Source organism: Mirounga angustirostris, unplaced genomic scaffold (assembly GCF_029215605.1).
Source record: "Mirounga angustirostris isolate CCGP_5_RB_7025 unplaced genomic scaffold, mMirAng1.0.hap1 SCAF_3, whole genome shotgun sequence".
In the NCBI taxonomy this organism is placed as follows: domain Eukaryota; kingdom Metazoa; phylum Chordata; class Mammalia; order Carnivora; family Phocidae; genus Mirounga; species Mirounga angustirostris.
The window spans coordinates 95331088-95353229 of NW_026991711.1; the positions used below are offsets into that span (position 1 = coordinate 95331088).

Sequence of the window (22142 nt, forward strand, 5' to 3'; positions counted from 1 at the left end):
GCAGATACCCCTGAGAGATTTAGAGGAAAATGAGGACAGGTTTTATAAGCGACAAGTTAGAAATGTGAGTTGGTAAAATTTAATAAATTCTGGGACTAACTCAGTACTTCGATATGGGGACTGGAATGAACTGAGAAATTATATTCACAATATAGGGCTTAATTGCTATTACGAATTACTCTTTGTTGCTTACCTTCACAATAAAATATCTTCCAATACAGATGAGAAAATGGATTTCAGGTTATTTGCATTTTGGCTTTGTCTCAAGAGGAAAATCAAAGCCCAACAAACTTTGAAATGGCTAAGGGATTCAGAGCTAAAATTAATTTTTGTGGGGTTTTTTTTTGTACTTTGCAATCTTTTCCCCCAAATCAGATAATTTTGAAATCCTTTGAAAGATCAAAGGTTAGAAAAAACTAAGTTTTGGGGGGTGGTAAAATGCTGCTTCGTGAATGGTAAAGGAAATGACCTCCGGAGAAAGTTCTGCTGAGTGATAATGCCCTACGTGATATGTTGCGGTTTGTCTTCCCGACAGACCAAAAGAATTTCCTCTTCACCATCTTCAATCTGAGATGGCTGCTTTCTCTCAAGAGGTGTCAACACGGGGAAACATTCCACCCGAATGGGTTGGGGTATGGTAAATGACCGTTTACAACAGGAGGATTTTTGGTGACTGAGCCAGGATTTACCCATCTACTATGGAATGGGAGGTGCAGGCGATTTGGACTTCTCTAGAGTCCTACACTCTATGTTATTTTATGCAACACAATCTGGAAAAGCACAACTTTGGGATCTGACTTTGGGATTGAGATTCAGAGTATATTAACTGTGAGACCCCGAGGAGATTGTTCACCCTTGGGGAGTGCTTGCTCCCTCGGCTGTAAGGTAGGGGTGATGAAACTCAGGGGCTCAGGCAGATGAGCTAAGATCATAGGAGTAAATCCCAAGCATAGTGCCTGGCCCAAAGGCATTGTTAATCATAAACAGACTTCTTTTTTTTTAATAATTAATGCACGATAATGGGATCTGGCTGTTAACCTAGGTCAAGCCAAGGCACTATAATTTCTCTGTTTTCATCCAGGGAGGCTAGATATTCTTGTGAGAGATTAACGATTTTATTTACAAAATAGGAAACTGGTTTGAAAAACTGGCTTGATATAATCAAAACTGGACAAACACCATACTACCTCTAGTTGGGGGGAATACCAATGTCCTGACATGGAAAAGTGTGCGTTATCTTCCATGACCACCACCCATCCTTCCTTTTCCCACTTGAGAAATCTAACCTCTCCAAGAGTTCCTTAACCTCTGCCTTCGGGATGATATATAGACCGGCCTATGTGCGGCCAGATTATGGACCTGTGGGACTTCCCTCTTGAGATGGGACCATTAGCTACTAGATGGAGATGAGCATTTGGATTTGTGTGGGAAACCTATGCAATTTTACGTAAGTTGTAATCATCACATGCTCCAAATTGAAAACGTAATCCCCATGTTTACTTGGGTAGGCGGAATTAAGGACTAATGCTTAGAATTTGCCTGGTTGGCATTTACCTCTCGGCCTGATTGATGGAGATGCCCAAAAAGGTGCTCAACAAATGTATGGGAACTTGATAATGGGGTTAAAACGATCCCCAGGCTTTGGGCCAAAGTTCTCTGTGCTATAAGGGAGGTGGGCCATAACAGGGCCTGAACACATCAGGTTTCCTTCTCGGAATGGAAGAACCTGCTGTAGCCTCAGCTCTAATCCTTCCTGACCTGGGATGGAGAGAGAAGGTGTCGCTCATCAGAATGCCTGATGGGGTAGGGGGTACTTTCAGGCTGCCTGGGGAGGAAGACAGCATGACAGAGTGTAACGGACAAGGCCCCAGGCTTTGGGTCGGCCATGCTAGGATTCCAGTTCTGGCTGTGCCTCCTCCTGGCTCCTCAAGTGTGGGCAAGTCACTGTGACATAGCGCTAATGAGAGTGCTTATCCCACCGGCTTGTCATGGAAATGCTCATTATCAGGAGCTGCTCTTCTTCTGCAAGCCCTCCCAGGATATGGAGTACAGGGCAAAATCTCCTACCTTCAGACAGTGGGAGACACAGGCTGGGGGCCTGGGGAGTGGGCACAGTGTCCCTTGTGGGTAAAATCATGTTTTACCCCTGATACCCTTGCTTAGTTAAGAACCATTAGTCTGGCAATTGGGGGGGCGGTGGAGGTTGGGGAGAGAGACTCATTATTTATAACTGAGGGATGAAAGCTGTCATCACTATGAAGCCAAGCAGAAAACTCAGGGGTAGGGCAGCCTCAGGCCCTAGAGTCAGACCCCCTAAGCTCTGGGACCAAAGAAGGTGAAAATATTTAAGATCAGGAAGAGGCAGCCAACAAGGCAGGGACATCTGACCACAACACCCAGAACGTGACACCTTGCTGGGTGCCTTCAGGTGGTATCTACATGACATCAGGTAGCAGATCCCCAGCTCACGCTGACACACAGCCCGTGAAAAAGAAATCAGCTCCGAGGCTGGATGGGCTAGAAGGACAACGGGTATTAGAACGGCCTGTGCCAAAGCTCTCGATTATCTTCAGGAAAACCCCAGTGGTTGAAGGCCCAGAATCCAGAGCCAGCCAGGAGGTGGCCCCCACCCACCCCTCTGGCCAGAGCTCCTGACCCTCTCTCACATCCCAACCCCAGATGCCGGGAACAGCAGCCTACAGAGCTCTGCCTCATTCCTCCATGACTTCGCCTGCTCTATTCCTTCTCTCTAGATTTCCTTTCCCCTCCTCCCCATGGCCAGGCTCCACTCATTCCACAAGACTCAGCTCAAGCTCTTACATCACTCCTACACTGCTCTGCCTTTTGCCACCCCTACCAGACAGGGGACACGGTGAAACTAAAGCATTTAGCTGAGTTAAGTCACATTTGTTTAAAGAATCAATCCATCCATCAGTCAACTGCTTGATCGATGAGCCCTGAGAGGACCTGCCCCTGGTGGGAGTCTGCACACAGCTCCGCGTGAGGCCATCAGGCTGTCTAACACAGCATGACCTTCTGCTCTGGCAGACGAGGGGCTGTGCCAGACTGTCCACGCCATCCTAGGCAGCTGCATAGCCCGCTCTCTCGACCTTGCCCTGTTACAACACCTCTAGGCTGCACTTGGCTTTCTAAAGGGTGTTCGGCACTTCTCCATGCAAAAGCCCACGACAGAATGTTCCTGGCAACGGTCTGTCTACCTGTCTCCTGCACCGACCTGTAGGTGTGAGGGTAGGAAGCAGGTATTCGGCATCACGGTGCCCCAGCACCCAACACAGTGGCCCAGACTTTCTAAACCATTGCTCAGACCTACTTAGTGACTAGACAAAATTGGTGTAGAGGTTTATAAAGTAGACCACATTGGTTTATAATCTAGACTAAGTTGGCACAATGGTTTATAATGTAGACCAAGTTGACATGAAGGTTTATACAGTAGTCACTGTGAGTTTGGTTACTGTGGGTCACTCCTCCCAGCCTGAGCCCCTTTGGAAGAATGTACAAGAGAGGGTTTCTTGACCCCCCCCCTCCCCCCAGATCCAGAGCCCTGACCCTTGGGGTCCCATTGCAGGTTAACTGGAGAGAATGCACACAGTTGGAAGGCAGGCCAGGAGACGATGTGGGTCAGCTGCCCTTCCCTTCTCTTTAATGGTGGAGGTTTGGTCATGGCATAGGGGCCCTTCAAGGACCCTGGGCAGAGAGAGGACAGCCCTAGGGCTTTGAGTTCAAAGGGCCCTGGCAAAAGAAAGTGTCTTCCTTAATCCAGGGGTTTCCGGGGCCAGAGCACAGGAGACCCTCTGCCTCCTTCTGGTGGGAGCACTGGGAAGCAGTCCTCCTCCCTGTCCATTCCTGGCACCCAGCATCCCACCCACCCCCTACCCACACCCTCTGTTACCTGGGTCCCCCTTGCTTCCTTTCACGCCGTTGGCTCCGGGACTCCCGGGTCTCCCTGCTGGTCCTATACAACAGATGCCCAGATGGTATGAGGGCTGGGCTCTGTGGATCTTCAGACATCACTCCCCGCGCCCACCACAGCACCAAGGACCTCACCTGCTAGTCCCGGGGAGCCAGCGCTGCCAGGCTCCCCCTTGGCCCCTGCAGATCCCGCCGCGCCCGGAAAGCCGGGAAGACCCTTCGCTCCAGGTTGTCCTGCAAGTGACAACTGCAAGGTTGGCTTCGGTCACCAGAGAGCCTGGCTGCCCCCTGCCCCAGCACACCTCTCTTCTCAGCAGTGACACGTGTACCTCCTACCACCTTATGTGTTCCCTGGGCAGCTTTAATCATCTCCCTCTAGAAGCCGCGAACGAGCCCAGTCAGCAGGAGAAAAGTTACAGCCTGAGCAATCTGTTCATCTCAGCCATGGCTCTGCAGTGTCTGGGGCTTAGGGACCCACCAGGCACCCTGGGTTGTGAACGTGTGCTCCACACCCCTGGAGGGCAGAGTGCGGCGAAGCTCTAAGACGGAATGCCAATCAAGCCCCTTCCTCTCGGGCATGGCTGGGTTTTAAGAGACCCCATGGGCTCTGGGGTAACACTACAGTGAAATAAAAGACATGCCCTGGACTTGACTTTGTCCAGGGACAGTGGCAGCTCGAATGATACCTGGATTCCCAGAGTTCTTACCTTGATCTCCTTTCATTCCAGGAGATCCAGCCACACCTGAAATGAAGAAGGACTTTTAGGGATTTTGTTCCCTTATAGCTCAGTCTGCCAGGGGGGAAAGGGAATACTTACAGGCCAATGGACAGCCTCTTACCTGGGGGGCCTGGCTTCCCTGAGTCACCCTTACTGCCCTGGGCTCCGGGGGGACCCATGACCCCTGTGTCTCCTTTCATGCCCATGTCCCCTTTGCTTCCTGAAAAATCAAGGAGTCGTGGTCAGGCGTAGGAGAAGGGCAAACCCAGCTGCCAGATCCCACTGACACTTGTCTCACCCAAATTCCAAACTCAAACTCCTTGAGCTCCTCCGACCTGGAGCCCAGAAGTGGAAGATCCAATAGCTGCCCTCAAGGAGCACACCACCTTGCCCCAGAGACAAGATGTGAACTTGTGAAAAATGGTCAAGGTCACCTGGCTTGGCTGATGGGCAGGCCTGGGAAGCCAGGCTCTCAGGACCCTGGTCAGCACGCCGGTCCCCTTGGGAGGGACCACAGCCCTGGCTAAGCTTAGCCAGGGCTGCCTGGCTCATTTTCGTGTCTGCGTTTGGGGAATTATTTTTCAAGCCTCCCAAACCGAAATCTGAATATTCCAGAAAGTCGATCCCAGATGCTGAGAATAGAGACTCAAAGGTACGGGTGGGGAGAGGAACATTGCCGCAGCTCCGATTCCTGCCAGTGCTTCAGCCACAGCCTCTCCGGGTGCCCGAGGTTTCAAATTTTCCACTTGTCATCTGCATTCGAGGCTCGTCCCAGCCTGTCCTCACCTCGGTCCTTCACTGCTCCCTCCTCCTTTCTGCCACGGCTTGGTGCATATCAATTGAGGGAGGCTCCTGAGAGCAGGGGGCTGGCAACCCCTTCCCAATCCATGGGTTTGGTTTCGGACCCAGCTGCACGCCTCTGCTAGCCCTGCCAGTCGAAGCCCCACCCCGAGCAGCCCCCTCTGCCCTGGGACAGGCTTAGCGTGATGGAATTTGGTTAAAAGGCTCCATTCCATTATTTTCTTGATAGAGAAGGGGAGGACTCAGAGGGATACCAGCCTTCTCTCCAGTGAATCAAGAAAGGAGACAGAAGGGTCTGAAGCAGAGGGAAAGAATCACGGGTCATGCAGAGCTTTCTGGGTCTAAGCTGGGGTGATGTTAGGGGCAAGGCTTAGGACGTAGATTCTTCCTGGTTTAGATACTTGAAGGATGATTATTCCTTGATGGGAAACAAAATAACCAGAGAGAACTTGGTTACAGTTGAGATCTCTTAAAGCCTCAGGGGCAAGCCCCAATGAAGGCAGTTCTTGGTCATTGAGTGTGTCGGTTTTGGCAGAAGGGACAAATGGCATTTGTTAGAAGGGACTAGGAATTACTTCCCTGGAGGAATTGGTTGGTGGGCCCGATTGTTCCGGGCCGACCGGAACCATCACGTTACAGGAATTGCTTGGCTGTAGGAGGATTCTGGAGCGTGGTCTGGGCCGGAATCTGTGTGTGGCTATGTGTGGCCATAACTGCCATGTTTCCATCAAAGGGGACAGCCCTGGGAAGCCGGGCGTTCTGGGTGAAACAACCAGGGTCTGGCACCCACCCACGGAAGAACCCCAGCTGCGCCTCATGTCCGAACCTTCCCATCACCTCTACAGGTGAAGTGAGGCAAACAGACGTGTCCCCTGGATCTGTACCAGGGGAATTACCCATCCGCTGGGACAAAGAGCACCAAACCTCGGTACCACCAGAGCGGAGTGAAAGAGATCTTGTGATCTTGGGAGAGGACATTTGGGAAGAGGAGGGGTGGCCACAGCGTTTCCAGGCCCGAGTCCACCTCTGAGTGTGCGTGCCATGCCCTGGCGCAAAGTCACCATGCGTTTGTGGCGGTGGGTGAGTGTGGGATGGGAAACAGGAGGGCACAGACTCCGCGGGCAGAGTGCCGGCTGTCATCCCCCCCTTCCCCGGGGCTGGCAGGGCCACCTTGAGAAAGTCTAGGGCCCCCTTTCCTGTTGCAGAGAACTGTGGCGGGCCGCCTTTGGAAGCACCCTCAGAGGTCAACTGTCTAACCATCTGCTTGGTGCAAAGGTTTCGCTCAGTCCCGCCAAGAATTCTGCAGCCCCTCCCCTGGCCCGCCCCCGCGGCAGCTGCCCCTGAGCCCCGCGCATGCCTGCCCGGTTCATCCCTGGGCAGCCTTAAGTCTTAATGCCTTCCTCCTCCCTTACCTCGGCACAATTGGCTCTCATGAAACCCTTGATCATCGCTCCTCCTTCTATTGCTGGGCACCCAGAGTGAGTCTGTTTTCTCTTCCACAAGTGCCTTTCTAATGTTTGAGCAAGACTGACACATCCTTGTAAGTGCCCTCTTCCTGAAGACAAGCACCCTAGTCTCTTACAATGTAAATATTCCCATTTGCAGGTACAGCGCCACCACCTTATGTCTTATATTCCTGTTGTAACTGATCCCTATTAGAAGTTGCTCTTATTATCCCGCTTTTATAGGTGAGTAAATTAGGGTCGGAGAGGTCGAGTCATTTGCCTCAGGTAGCACAGCTAGTGAGCCGTATTAGGACCCAGGTGTGTCTGATCTTAGAACTGAAGTCCTTCCCTTTCTACCTGAAAGGATCGCTAGTACTGCTAATTCTAATGGCTATTAGTTTAGTGTTGAACCATGTGGCAGATAGTTTGAAAACATGATCTCTAGCCCTGTAACTGTCCTACAAGGTATGCATAATTTAATTATTATTATTTTCATCGCCATTCTTTTCTGAAATGAAGAAACTAAATCTCAACTGGTTAAAAATGTGCCTAGAGATGCAAGTGAATGAACAGGTGCAGAGCAGGGATGGCAAATAAGCCCAGTAGCTGGGGCGCCTGGGTGGCGCATGTGGTTGAGCGTCCAACTCTTGGTTTCCGCTCAGGTCCGGATCTCAGGTTGTGGGATCCAGCATCTGGCTCCGTGCTCAGCGGGGAGTCTGTTTGAGTCTCTCTCACTCCTTCCCTCCCCCACCCACGTGCATGCACGCGCTCTCTCTCTCTAAAATAAATAAATCTTCAAACAAAACAAAACAAGCCCACTAGCTGCACAGGCCTCACTCTCCCTACTACGCCCCGAACCCCCCAAGGGGGCCTCAAGAGGCCAAGGACAAGGGGCAGGAAGGTGCTCAGTCATGGCCAGAGCCCCCAGGGCTGCGCTTCTCAGAGCGTCTAGACTGTCGGCATCAAATCATCCAGGCCTTTGAAACACAGACTCTTGGACTTTGAACAAGTGCCCCAAATAGTTCTGAGGTAGCACCTGCTTCTGGGATGAACCCCTTTTCCCTCCCTGCCAGCCAGTCTCCCCTCCTCCCCTGTGCCCACCTCAGGTCCCACCGCTGTCCCTCGCCTTCCTCTCCTCGGAGCTCCTAGCATGGCCTGTGTCCCCACTTGTCACAGGTCGTGCCTGGCATGAGGTTTTGTCCCCCCCCCCCCCCAACACACACTGCTCTCAGCTTTCGCGTTCCTGGTTTCTACTCACCTGGACAGAAAAGACCTCGTGTGTGTTCCCGGGAGGCTGGCAGGCAGAGCCCAGCTTTGTCCACTTTGTCCTCCATGGGACAGAACAGACACGCTTCCACAGGGACAGGACCCAGCCCGCAGGCCCCCCCACCAGCACTGACACCCCCATAGGGCCCTTACCTGGGAGACCCAAGTCTCCTTTGTTGCCCTTAGCTCCAGGTTCCCCTTTCGGGCCAACAAGACCCCCATCGCCTTTGCTCCCCTTCTCTCCCTGCTGTCCTGGGGTGCCTGGGTAGAGAATGGCCAACGAGGTGGGCTCCTGCCATCCTCCTGGGATAGGCTCCTAGGCAATGGGGCAGGGGGCATTTGGGGAGAAGAGAAAGGGGCCTCCAGAGGAAGTCTGGGGAAGGTGAGGTCATCTAGGGGTGTCTCGATGAGGCACAGTAAGACTCCAGGGCAGAGGACTGGGGGAGGGCACCAACCCTCTGGGGCTGCGGGTGGGGCTGTGGGGAGGGGGTAGCGGGGCGACTGGCTCAGCACCTCGGCCAAGGCACCGCTGAGCCCAAGCAGAGGAGACACACGTTACCAGGGGCTCCCTGTTTCCCTGGAGCACCGTTGGGTCCTTGGAGGCCTGCGAGGAAGGAAAGAACTAGTCTCAGCTCCTCAGTCAGCTGATGTTCTAGAGCCCCACAGAAGGACAGGATGCCCAGCATGAAGGGAGGGGCTTCTCTCTGTGTCACCCCCCCCCCCCCCACACACACACTAACAGTGACAACATTTCACTCTGCAGAACAAGAAGAAGAGAGAGACAGAGAGAAAGGAAAGAAAAGGCGAGTCCCTTAGGCATAGGGTATAAAATTGCTGAGGCCCCTGCTTCCGGACCCTCTCCCTGTGCACACACCCAGCCCCTGCCCACCTGCGTCTCCCTTGATTCCAGGCGGGCCTTGGAGTCCTGGGGGGCATGGAAAGGAAAAGGGATTCAGAATGAAGCCTGCACAACGAGGGCAAAAACAATTACGGGGCTGGTAGACAGGGGTCAGTGTTCATGGCTCCACGGCACACCTCGGTCCCCTCGGCCCCCTTTCTCAGCCGGTGGCCTTGGCAGACCTGGGATGCGATGCCCGGCCTGCCCTGGGTCCCCTTTGACCTGGAAGACCTAAAGCTGAGGAACAGAGACACCCAGCAGCCAACCCACAAGGTGGGGTGACAAGGCTGCTTATCACACTGTTATTTATTCAACACACTGCCACTGAGCCCCAAGAATGAGCCAAACCATGTGGAAGGAAGGAAAGAAAGAGAAGGCAGAGCTCCTTCCTCCAAGAAGCTCATGGCGTAACAGGTGAACTGCAGTGATGCAGGTGACGTGTTCTGAGGGAGGTGCGTCAGACGGACCTGGGTTCGAGGAGCAGCACCACCCTTTCCCCTGGGTGACCTGGTGCAAGTTACTTCTTCCTTTTGAGCTTCAGTTTCCTCATCAGTAAAACGGAGCATGAAGGTGCTCAGCAATACACCAGCTCCACAGGACAGTCCTGGTGGCCAGCTCTGGACACGTGGCACCTATTTTTGCTGTCACTCACATATAGTTCTGTCCCTTCCCATGGGCTGCTTTGCAGACTCAAGACTCCCAACACACCAGGAGGGCAGGACAGGGCTCCTCGTCCTGTCCTAGTCCATTCGGGCTGCTGTAACAGAACACTGCAGAGCAGGTGGCTTATAAACAACAGAAATGTATTTCTCACAGTTCTGGAGGCTGGATGTCCAAGATTCGACTGCTAGTGTGGTCAGGTTCTTCTGAACTTCTTGCCGTGTCCTCACGCGGTGGAAGGGGGGTGAGGGAGCTCATTGGAGTTTCTTTTATAAGGGCACTAATCCCATTCAAGAGGGCCCTGCTCTCATGGCCAAATCACCTCCCAAAGACCCCACCTCCTAATACAATCCCCTTGGGGGTTAGATTTTCAACACAGGAATCTGAAGAGGTGTAAGCCCTGACTCCTTAGAGTCAGCATCTCCTTAGAGGGGAGGAGTCAACATCCATCCCGCTGGGGCTGCCCAAGCATTAGCTCCTTTAATCTTCCCGACAAAATAACAAAGCAAATACATATTCTGAGCCGGGCACCGGACTACACATTTTTACATTCATCGTTTTATCCCCACACCAATCCCAGGAGGTCCTATCCTTATCCCCACCTCACAGGGGAGGACACTGAGCTCAGAAGTGTTAAGTGACTTGCTCAAAGCCACCTGGCTCCAGAGAGAGCCAGGGTCTGTCCCCAGGAGTGCTGGGGATGCAAACAGATTCTCGTGTCACCATGCAAGGCTGACTCGAAACTCTTGACGACCAGCAGCGTGGTCTGGGCCAAACTTAAAAAATTATGAGGCTAAAGGGTTCTGTCCCAAGAACGCCACGTAGAATGATTTTCAAGGTGGCATTCCAACGGCTCTGGTGATAAAATGGAGTAGGGGTGGGGGGAAGTGTGTGTACATGTGTGCACATGCGTGCAGCTAATACTGCGTGTGTTCAGGTAGAAAGAGAAAGCAACAAAGGCACATGTGTTTTCCTCAGAAAGCACTTGCTATTGGACATTTTTTTGCACATTGCTTCACTTGTGTCTTATAGCCACCCCGGGAGGTGAGTAAAATGATCTCTGTTAGTTTTTACACAGCTGAGTGGCTGAGGTTCCAGAAAAGTGACGTCACTGGCCCAAAGTCACACAGCCAGGAAGCGGCAGAGCTAGGATTAGAACTCAGGTCCCAGAGGCTGCCCCTCCTGTTATGTGCTCTAGGAGACGTAAGCCGTGCACCCCTGGAAATGATCGTAGTCAGATGGGGGGACAAGTTTGGTGTTGGGTAACAGGCATCTGGAAACAGTGCTTACGGGAGACAGAGGGGGATCCTGCACTTGCAGCTGGGGTACCAGGGGAGAGGGCACCTGAGGGCGATGCACTTGGGCTGGCCGTGGAAGGCGGCTTAGATTTGGTGGGGTGGGGTGGATGGGGAAGCTATTTCCCACTTCAGACGAGGTCAGGGAAGAGAGAGCCGACCCAATGGAGGACCAGTGAGTTTGTGGGGAGCTGTGGGGGCCCATGGAAGGTAAGCTGGGGTCAGGGCCCAGAAAGGTATCAGCCCAGGAGCCCGTGGGGAAAGGCCTTGGTGAGCAGGAGGTATGGGCCAGAGGGGAAATTAACGTACCTGGAGCTCCTCGTTCCCCTTTGACCCGGAACAGCTCTGCAAGGGGAGGAGAGAGGGTTGTAGGCTGGGCTGTGAGGGCATGCACCCAGGGCACCCAGCTCTAAGTCAGGAGCCTCTGCCCTCCAGGCTGAGGAGCAAGGGCTTCAGGCAGATGGGGGATTTGGACAACAGGAGCCAAACACCTGGGTATTTTCCAGGAATGAGCTTTTAGAAAAAGCCAGATGTTTTGTTGCAGCTAATGGTCTGCACCGGGGAGCTGTAGATCCCTGGGAGCTGCAGAAGTGGGGAAAGAAGGTTGAGACCCCCGGAGTCTACCCTATATTGTCAGAAGACTTGGGAGCCAAACCTCTTCAGGAAGAGCCTCAGGTTAATGGCAGGGCCCCTCGTACTGATCACAACCAGCTCCACCATATCTTAAGGAAGGGAGTGATGGTCCTTGTGTCTGAGCATCTGAACATCTGAGCCTGGACTCTGCCCATCTGCCACAGCTGTCTCCTGTCCCTGCATCCTGGCTCAGCCTTCATTTGTGCTCACTGGGAAGACCGCAGCCTCTGGGGGATTCTCCCACCTGGACCCTGTGCCCATTCAGCAAATGCTCCCATGGGCACAAAACGGCGGCCATGGGATCACCCCTTAAGCCCCAGCTCTCCCCAGACACGGGGCTGGAGCGCCATGCAATAGTGAGGACACACCTAGCAGCTGCTTTTGCCCAAATCAGCTCTCCTGTTCCGGCACAGCCTAAGAGAGTGGTGGGTGTAGTGGTTGGACCACCTCACGTGGCCCAGTCTCAGGCCCCGAGAAAACCGAGGGGAGGGGGACTCCTGGCATCTCCACTTTGGGCTCCATTTTCTTCTGCCCTGGGCCCTATCTTCCAAGCCATCACACTTCCCCAGCAAGCCCACTGCTCTGTCCCTCCGAGGTCCCCACGTGGCCCAGACCTCTTGGTGCCGGCCGTTACTCTCTCTCCAGCCATGGGCCTGTATTAGTTGGCTACATGGGAGTGGTCCTGGGACTTGCTCCAAGCTCTGTTTTACCCATCCTCCCAAACATTATAGAGCCATCTCATGCTTACTCCATATGGCTCTCACCCATTTCCTTGGGCCCCAAGGTTCTGGAATGTTCTCCTCACTGTGGAAGAGGGTTCGGATTCCAGTCCAAGGATCCCCTTTCCCATGAACCAGCAGCCCCTCCTTTCTATCCCCTGGGGAGTCCTGGTGCAGAGGGGAGGGGGCCAAACCTGGGCTCCGAGTGAAGTTGTCCACCTTCCGTAGCAGATGCTCCTGCCTGGTGCGGACCTGGGTGATCTGGGCATGCAGGACCTGCAGCCCCAATGTGCCCCCAGGGAGGTGTGGGATGGGCATTGACTGGAGCAAAGAGAAGGACAGGCCATCCTCGGCGGCCAGTGTTCCATTGGTGAAGTGAGTCTCCAGGGCCCAGAGCCGTTCCTGCAGATTCAGAACTGGACACCCCACCCCCACCCCACAGCCTTCTTTTAGGGACTTCATTAAAATCCCAGGCATTTGAGCACATCCCTGACGTTCTTGTGTCGTATGCGCATAACTTCTGTGGGTCCTGGATACTGAACACACATTTCATGTGCCATGAGGACCTAGTGTGAGCACAGAGCTCTTTCTATATCCTGCACATGGGCACTTCACACTTAAGCATGACATTACATGTTCATAGACTATTCCCGCATGGCCTAGGGATGCACTCACAGCATCATGATCAAACTTCGCCTTCCTGCATGCTCTGGGCATGAACATATGATGACCAATATGTTGGTCTGATGTAATCACATGTGGCCTGAATATACGTGTGACATATGTTTATGACAGCTGGGCACACGATGTTCTTGGGTGAGTTCAGTGTCTGCAGATGGAATTGCTTCATGACCTTGACATTTGGACCAGGAACACTTTGTAAGTAAAATCATGTTAACATGAACTCTCTGATCAATAAAGCCCCTTCCCGCTCAGACACTGGGGAGACTTGATGGAAGACGCACACAGCAGACCCATGTGAAATTATTGCATTGTTCACTGCTCTCATGCACACAGGCTCGAATGTGCTTTCTCTCTCTATCTCTCTCTCGATCTGTCTCTATGTCTCTCTCTCTCTGTCTCACACACACACACACACACACACACACACACTCCCCTGTCCACTTCCCCCCTACCGAGCCCCATCAATGTGGCTACCTGGCTACCCAGGGACTAAGAACCCCTTCTCAGCAGGTGGGCAGCAGTGACCCCAGGGCTTTCCACTCAACCTGAACCCTGTGTCACCCCAGGAGGCACCAGACGGGACCAGACCTCTTTACCTTTCACCACCAGCAACCCAGCACCTGCGGTGAGCAGAATCAGGTAGATGGCCACCATGACCATGAAGCAGTTCACCCCCTTTCTCTTCTTGGGGTGTGGATCTGAAACACAACCTCGGTGTGAGGTGGCTGCTGTAGGAGGCAGAGACCAGGGGGCCCCAACCTGTGTCGGAATCCCCGCTCTGTGTGAGCAGATGGCTCCCCCGGGGAAGGCCAAGGGTAAAGACACAAAGTCCCGCTACCCCCAAATCCTCCCCCTGACCCCCCTTCTCCCACAAGCCAAGAAGTGCCATTGTCGGTCACTTATTGGTGTGGCTGGGCAAACTCCCGGGCCCCACATCATCAGGTGACAGAGTGCAGTCCTTAAACCAGGTGCAGCCCGAAGCCCTAGCACAGTGCCTGGTGATAGAGGGCTCTCAAGAGATGTTTATCAAGTGAATTAATGAATTAACGTACTTAAGTTTCAAAACTTTGGGAGGAGCATGATTGTTGCCACTTTATCTGAGTGAGGTTTGGAGAAGTTGAAATACCTATTAGGTGATGAGACGCAGATCTGGAACTCAGACTTGGGCTTTTGTTTTCTTTTTTCTTTAGATTATTTAATTACACAAATAAAACATGCTTAATATAATTTATCAAACAACATAGAGAGCATTACAAGGGTTAATAATCTTGTAATCAGGGACTTCAGGGGACCTCAGTTCCCTGGCGTCCTAACCTGCTGACATAAGCTTTGCGGGCATCCTGGGGTGTGGCCTTCCTCCTAGCCTGCTTGCTCATGGAAACTGATAAACCCGGACACTGCTAGACAGACATGGCTTTTTTTCTTTTGATTTTACGCAAATGATATCATATTATATATAATATAGTACATTGCTTTCTGCAATGAATGATTTCCCATGGACATTCCTCTAGTTTTTTGTTTGTTTGTTGTTGTTTTGTTGAAAAAGATTTAACTCTTCGTTTTTTAAGATTTTATTTATTTATTTGATAGAGAGAGGGAGAGCACAAGCGGGGGAGTGGCAGGGAGAGAGAGAAGCAGGCTCCCACTGAGCAGAGAGCCCGACATGGGGCTCGATCCCAGGACCCTGAGATCATAACCTGAGCTGAAGGCAGACGCTTAACCGACTAAGCCACCCGGGTGCCTCTTAACTCTTCTTTTAATAGCTGCCTAATATCCCTTACAGACAATTCATGCAGCCGCAATTCATGCAGACATTTCCCTGTTGGCAAGCTGTTTCCAGTGTGGGGCATTACAAAAGAGGCCACCATGGCTCCAACACCAGTCTTCCCCCACGCCAGCTGTCCCCCCATTTTGGGGCATCCAAAGGGAGGGAGCCAGCCTGCAGAAGGCCCTGTGCTTCCCACCACTCATACTGACAGAGCACCTACTCTGTGCTGGGCATTGTCTGATATCATCTATAATGCTTTTGGCGATCCTGCAAGGTAGGTGTGACCATCCTCTTATACAGACTTGGGGTTCAGAGAAGTTAGGGCAACACAACAGGCACATGCCCCTAGGTCCATCTAACCCCAAGGCCTGAGCTTGCCTCACTAGCCTACACAGACAGTTGCCCTTGGAAAAATGAGGCTGAAATGCGCCCCAAGGGCAGATGTGAAGGGCAAAGGGATCATAGGTGGGCATCCCAGGGGAGGGAGTGGGGGCTCGTGAACACATTTTTTTTTTGCTTTGTGGTAGGTGATGGTGGGTTTTCAGTTGAGTCATCATAGATGTGTATGAACCTTGAGTCTGTTTTCTATCACTTGTGGAAGCTTCATTATTCTGCTGATATTGCTTCCAGCCACCTGCAGAACAGAAACCCCTGCTTTAGCATTGTCTAAAGCATGGTGGTCTCAAGACGGCTTCAGCAGCAGCAAGAGGAATGATTTCTTGGTTGGGTGGTATTTTAGTTAGTGGCACTTGGGTATGCTTAGTCTAGCACAGTCCCCCCTGCACTGCATCTCCCAAATTGGGGCCCCACACAGCAGTCTGAGTGAACTCTCTAACACACAACCTGGCCAAGTCAGTTCCCTGCCTTCAGTGCTCCAGTGGCTGTTCACGGTCCTTGGGACAAACAGGAAGACCTCTGTCCACCGGCTCTCCTGTGGCTGCACCTTCACACCACACCCCACGTGGACCCTGAGACACATGCAGGCCAGACCACTCATCATTACACCCTTCTCACTCCAGGTCATGTATTTCTCTGAAAATACAGCCCTGCTTCCTCCCCCCTACACAACTAATTCCTTCTCATCCTTTGGGAGCACAGTGGAGCTTCTCCTGTTCCAAGATACATTCTCTGACTCCCCTGGGTTAGGTGGAACCCTGCTCTGCTTCCCCACATCGCTCTTTTTCCACCTGATATGGCATCCATCATCCTGAACTGTGTCTGTTTATGTCTCAGTTTCCCTCCTCCCTGCCCCCCCTATGTTCCAGAAGCTTCTGGGGTGCCGTCCAGCACCAACACAGTATCAACCACACAACATGAGCTGGAAAGATGATGAATGCATGGATGGATGAGAGGCTGCAGAGGTTTGGGTCCTGAACACATGCAGAGTAACAGTGTCAGTTTAGAAGTATTGGAAAAGCATTGGAAATGCAACTTCAGACCTCAGGCAAGCATATGATAATGGCAAGGATGGGTAATGTACAAGGGAAGCCTCATATTTAGCAGAAGATGGTGGACGATGAATACGATCTCATAGACAGCACTAAACTTAAGGAAATGATGGGAATAGAAAGATAGTGTGTTCAGAGGCACAGATGTTATAGGGCCAGCATGGAAGATATAGATATTTTCAAACCGGATGATAGGAAAAATGGAAGGCATTTGAGTGAAGATAGTGAGAGGAAAAACAAACATGGTAGTATAGATGGGAATAGTTCGGGGGTGTCCACTCAGGCCCAGAATGCTCTTTTAAGTAGAGCTTTTATGTAACAGAGGCAAAGTAGAAACTGGGAACTTTGAATCTGTGGGCATTTAACTAACTTGCTTACAAAACAGAAAGTCTGGTAAATTCTTTACCCTCTATGCTGATTTCTGAGAGGGTAGAAAAACTGCAAAGGAACATCAACCTCAATGTGGATTTCACCAATGAGGAAGAGTTTCTGAGATGAGAGAATGAATGACACTTCCAGTAAACTAGAATGAGCATCCCTGGAGTAAACTCTGGTGAGTCCAGGTGAAGATTTTAGGAAAGCAGTTTTCAGAAATATGACAGCTCTATTGTCTGACTTACAGTGAAAATGTGGCTCCAGAGGGAAATAAAATTTCAATTCCATAAAAGATCTCAGTGAAGAAAAACAGTCTGTCTACAAATTCTAGGGTCTCCAGGCCTACTATCTCCCAGCCCTTCGCCCAGGGGCAGAAGGTGGCTTGGTGCGGGCAGAAGTCCCCTCTTCTAGCCCCCGGCACAGGGCTGCTGGTGAGCAGGCCCAACAAAGTGGTCGCTGCCCTGTTGGCTTGACGTCTCCCACCCCTGACCCAGGGTCACTGGGCAGTCTGAAAAAGTACCTTCTGTCTTTGCAAGCAATACCAACAGGGAGCAAGGAAGAATACCAGTAACATCAGGTAAACAAAGCAGACCAGAATAGAACAGTCAAGGCTCTGAAAACTAAGTTGTTATTGGAACCATAGCCCACAAAAGTGGGCCAGAATTTATGTGATAAACCTAAACAATATGATTTAAAATAGAAAATTTAAACAAGATCTAGAGGGTCCTAACATACTATACAAAATGTCCACAATACAATGGAAAATCACTCATCATACCAAGAACAGAGAAAATTACAACTTGAATGAGAAAAGACAATCAACAGGGTGCCTGTGTGTCTCGGTCAGTTAAGCGGCTGGCTCTTGATTTCAGCTCAGGTCATGATCTCAGTGTCCTGGGATTGAACCCCGCATCAGGCTCCATGCTCAGCAGGGAGTTTGCTTGAGGATTCTCTCTCCCTCTGCCCCTCCCTGCACTCTCTGTCTCTCTCAAATAAATACATAAATATTAAAAAAAAAAAAAGAAAAGACAATCAACAGATGTCAATATAGAGATGACACAAACATTGGAATTATTCAATAAAGATTTTAAAGCAGGCATAACAAAAATGCTTTAATGAGCAATTACAGATACTCTTGAAGCAAAAAAATTTTTTAATCTACGAAAAAATAGAGAATATAGAGAAGAACCAAATGGAAATTGTAGGACTTAAAAGCTCCAATTAAAAAAAATCTCACTAGATGGGCTCAATAGTGCAATAAAAGTGATAAGGGAGAGAATCAATGAACTAAAGGATAGAACAATACAATTACCCTTTCTGAAAAACAGAAAAAAATTGACTAAAAAAAAAATGAACAGAGACTCAGAGATCTATGTATCAATAACAAAACATAATATTCATATCCTCAAAGTCCCAGAAAGAGTGTGAAGCTGAAAAAAAATCTTTAAAGAAATAATGGTGGCTGAAAACTTTTCAAATTTGGTGAAAGTCACAAACCTACAAATTCAAGAACTTGAGCAAACCCCAAACATGATAAATTCAAGCAATCAATAACAAGACACATCATGAGTTAAAAATAAAAAAAAAAGGCCCTATATACCAAGAAGATTAAAAATCTAAAGAAAAAGAAAATTCTTGAAAGCAGCCAACAGAAAAATAACCCATTACCTATAGACATACCAATTTGAATGACAGAAGATTTCTCATCTGAAATTGGAAGTGACATGACACTTTTCATGTGCTCAAAGAAATGAATTATCAACTGTATCTAGTGAAAATATCCCTTAAGAATGAATGGGAAATTGGGGTGCCTGGGTGGCTCAGTCATTAAGCATCTGCCTTCGGCTCAGGTCATGATCCCAGGGTCCTGGGATCGAGTCCCACATCGGGCTCCCTGCTCGGCGGGAAGCCTGCTTCTCCCTCTCCCACTCCCCCTGCTTGTGTTCCCTCTCTCGCTGTGTCTCTCTCTCTGTCAAATAAATAAATAAAATCTTTAAAAAAGAGAGAGAATTAATGGGAAATAAAGAGATTCTCAGATGAAGGAAAACTAAGCGAAGTTATTGCTAGTAGGTCTACCTTGAAAAATGGCTAAAGGGGGGCACCTGGCTGGCTCAGCCAATAGACATACAACTCTTGATCTCAAGGTCATGAGTTCAAGCCACAGGTTGGGTGTAGAGATTACTTAAAAATAAAATCTTAAAAAAAAAAAAAAAAGAATGGCTGAAGGAAGTTCTTCAAACAGAAGGGAAAAGATAATAGCGGAAGGCATGGCACTTCCGAAAGGAAAGAACAAGAAAAAAGCATGGGTAAACATGTAGATATGTTTAGACCATCCCGCTCATGATTTTTTAAAATGACATTTTTTAAAAGATTTTATTTTATTTATTTGAGCGAGAGTGAGAGAGAGAAAGAGCACGAGCAGAGGGAGGGGCAGAGGGAGAAGCAGACTCCCTGCTAAGCATGGAACCCGACATGGGGCTCCATCCCAGGACCTTGAGATCATGACCTGAGCCAAAGGCAGACACTTAACTGACTGAGCCATCCAGGCACCCCTAAAAATCATATTTAATGGTTGAAACAAAAATAATTAAGTGATACATAGTGCATGTAGAGGAAATGTTTAAGACAATTACATTTCAAAAATGGAAAGGCTCAAAAGACATAAATGGAAATTAGTTTTCAAAACTTGACTCAAAGTGGTAGAATGTGGATGTTGGTAGACTGTGATAAATTATACATGTATATTGTAATGCCCAGAAAAAAAGTAAAAAAACTATTTCAAATGATGAACTAAAAAACAAACAAACAAAAAACTGTAAATAAATCAAAATGGAATTCTAAAACATGTTCAAGTAACCCATAGGAAAGTAAGAAAAGAGAAGCTGGTAATGGGAAACAGAGAGACAAAGAGAAAATCCATAATGATGTGGCAGACTTAAGCCCTAACACATCAATAATTACTTTAATGTAAATGGTTTAAATATACCAATTAGAAGGCAGATAGTGTGGCAAAAGTAGATTAAAAAGCATGCTTCCACTCTATGCAATCTCCAAGAAACCAAAAACAGAGCTTCTATTTGCATGAAGCAAAAACTGATATAACTGAAAGGAGAAATCAATATATCCATAATTATATTGTGGACTTTAACACCCCACTCTCAGAAATCAGCAAAGATACAGAAGAAATGAACAACACCATAAACCAACAAGATCTAATGAACAATTACAGAATACTCCATGAAACAACAGCAGAATACACATTCTTTCCATGTACATTTAGGATATTCACCAAGACAGACCATATCATGGGTCATAAAACAAACCCTAACAAAATGGAAACGAAATGAAGTTGCATAGAGTATGTTTCTTGACAATGGAATCAAAATATAAATCAGTAACAGACAACAGGAAAACGTCCAAACACTTGGAAATTTTTTCAAAAATTAAATAGTGCATGGGCTATAAAGTCTTAAATAAAAATTTCTAAAAATAGAGCTGATTGAAAGTGAGGATAGAACATATCAAATTATTGGATTCAGTTTAAATAGTACTGGGAAGGAAATTTATAGCAGCACTAGAGGCTCACATTACAAATGAGAAATGGTCTCAAGCTGATAAAGTAGGTTCCTAACTTAAGGAACTGGAAGAGAAGAGCAAAATAAACCCTCAGCAACCAGAAAAACAAAACAAAACAAAACAAAAAACAAAATAATAGAGATCAGAGATCAATGAGATTTAAAATAGGAAAACAAAAGAGAAGATTGGTAGAACAAAATGCTGATTCCTTGAATAAAGTCAATAAAATTGATAAAGTTCTGGCAAGACTGATGAAGAGAAAAAGAAAGACAAATCACCAATATCAGGAATGAAACGGGTGCTGTTACTACAGATCCTGCAGCCCTTAGCAAGAAAATAAAAAGATCCTATCACCAACCTCATGCTCACAACTTAGAAGAAATGAGCTGATTTCTCCAAAATTACAAATTGTGGAGCCTCAACCAATATTAAATAAATAATATGAATATCTACATCTATTAAATAAACTTAATTTGTACTTAAAAATCTCCTGAAAAAGAAATATCCAGGCCCAGATAATTTTAATGGAGTCTTCTATCAAACCTTTAGGGGAATTAACACCAGTTTTACACACTCTCTTATAGATAATGGAAGAGTAGAAAACACTTCCTAACTCATTAGCAGGTCAGGATGACCTTGAAATGAAAACCAAAGACAGTGCAAAAGAAGAAAACTGAAGATCAGTATCTTTTATGAAATTTGACACAAAAATCCTCGACAAAATATTAGTAAACCATATCAAGCAATGTATAAAAAGAGTTTATATACCATGACTAAATGGAATTCCCAGGTATACAAGTCTGGTTCAATACCCAGAAATCGATCAATATGATCCACCATATCAATGAGCTAAAGAAGAAAAATCAGATAACCATATAACTGATGCAGAAAAAGCACTTGACAAAATCAAATTCATAATAAAACTCTCATAATTAAAATTCATAATTCTAACTCTCATAATAAATAATAAATTCATAATAAAAACTCTCAGCAAACTAGAAATAAAAGAGAATTTCCTTAACTTAACAAAAAGGAGCATCGGGGTGCCTGTGTTGCTGAGTCGGTTGAGCGCCCGACTCTTAATTTCGGCTAGGGTCATGGGCTTGAGCCTCGTGTTGGGCTCCGTGCTCAGCATGGAGTCTGCTTGTCCCTCTCCCTCTGCTCCTCTTCCCACTCACTCCCTCTCTTTCTCTTGAATAAATAAATGAATAAAATCTTTAAAAAAGGGAGCATCTAAGAAATATCTAAAGCTAATATGATACATACTGGTGACAGAGAATCATTTCCTCCGAAGATTGGGAAAGAGGCAAGGAAGCCTGTTCTCACTCTCTCAGTCACATATACTACTGGCAAATAAGTGGAAATCGCAATTAAAACATAATGGCATTTACAGTCACTCCGAAGGAAATGAAATATTTAAATATAAAGGTAATAAAATGTATATAGGATCTGTATGCTGAAAATTGTAAAACACTGATTAAAAAACAAAACCAAAAAACACAAACAGAGACCTAAATCAGTGTGGAGGCACATTGTGTTCACAGATTGTAGGACTAAACATAGTAAGATGTCAGTTCTCTGAAACTGATCTAGAGGTATAACACAGCTCTGACAAAATCCCAGCAAGGTTTTCTGTAGGTATTGATAAGCTTATGCTAAAATTTACATGGAAAGGTACAAGCCACAGAATGGCTAAAATCACCCTGAAAATGATGAATAAAATGTGAGGAATAACCACTTGATGTTTAGGCTCACATGAGACCCGCAGTGATCAAGACAGTGTGGAATGGGCAGAAGGATAGACATATGGAGTTACAGAACAGGATAAAGGACACAGAAATAGTCCTTACACTAATATAACCAACTGGGTTTTTTTTTTTTTTTTACAAGTTACAAAAGTAATTTCATGGAGGAAGCATAGCCTT

At 48.3% G+C, this 22142-nt stretch overlaps 1 protein-coding gene across 1 annotated transcript in view; it reads right to left on the bottom strand.

Annotated features, from left to right (window-relative positions):
• Positions 1 to 22142, bottom strand: part of MARCO (macrophage receptor with collagenous structure) — a 33965-nt gene that overhangs the window by 7319 nt on the left and 4504 nt on the right. Inside the window, exons 2-11 of the mRNA XM_054505889.1 lie at positions 13647 to 13748; positions 12561 to 12782; positions 11324 to 11359; positions 9051 to 9086; positions 8721 to 8765; positions 8315 to 8422; positions 4771 to 4869; positions 4638 to 4673; positions 4066 to 4164; positions 3911 to 3973 (exon numbers count right to left, since the gene is read on the bottom strand). Coding sequence (XP_054361864.1) covers positions 3911 to 3973; positions 4066 to 4164; positions 4638 to 4673; positions 4771 to 4869; positions 8315 to 8422; positions 8721 to 8765; positions 9051 to 9086; positions 11324 to 11359; positions 12561 to 12782; positions 13647 to 13748 — 846 coding nt within the window. The remainder of the gene's footprint in view (positions 1 to 3910; positions 3974 to 4065; positions 4165 to 4637; positions 4674 to 4770; positions 4870 to 8314; positions 8423 to 8720; positions 8766 to 9050; positions 9087 to 11323; positions 11360 to 12560; positions 12783 to 13646; positions 13749 to 22142) is intronic.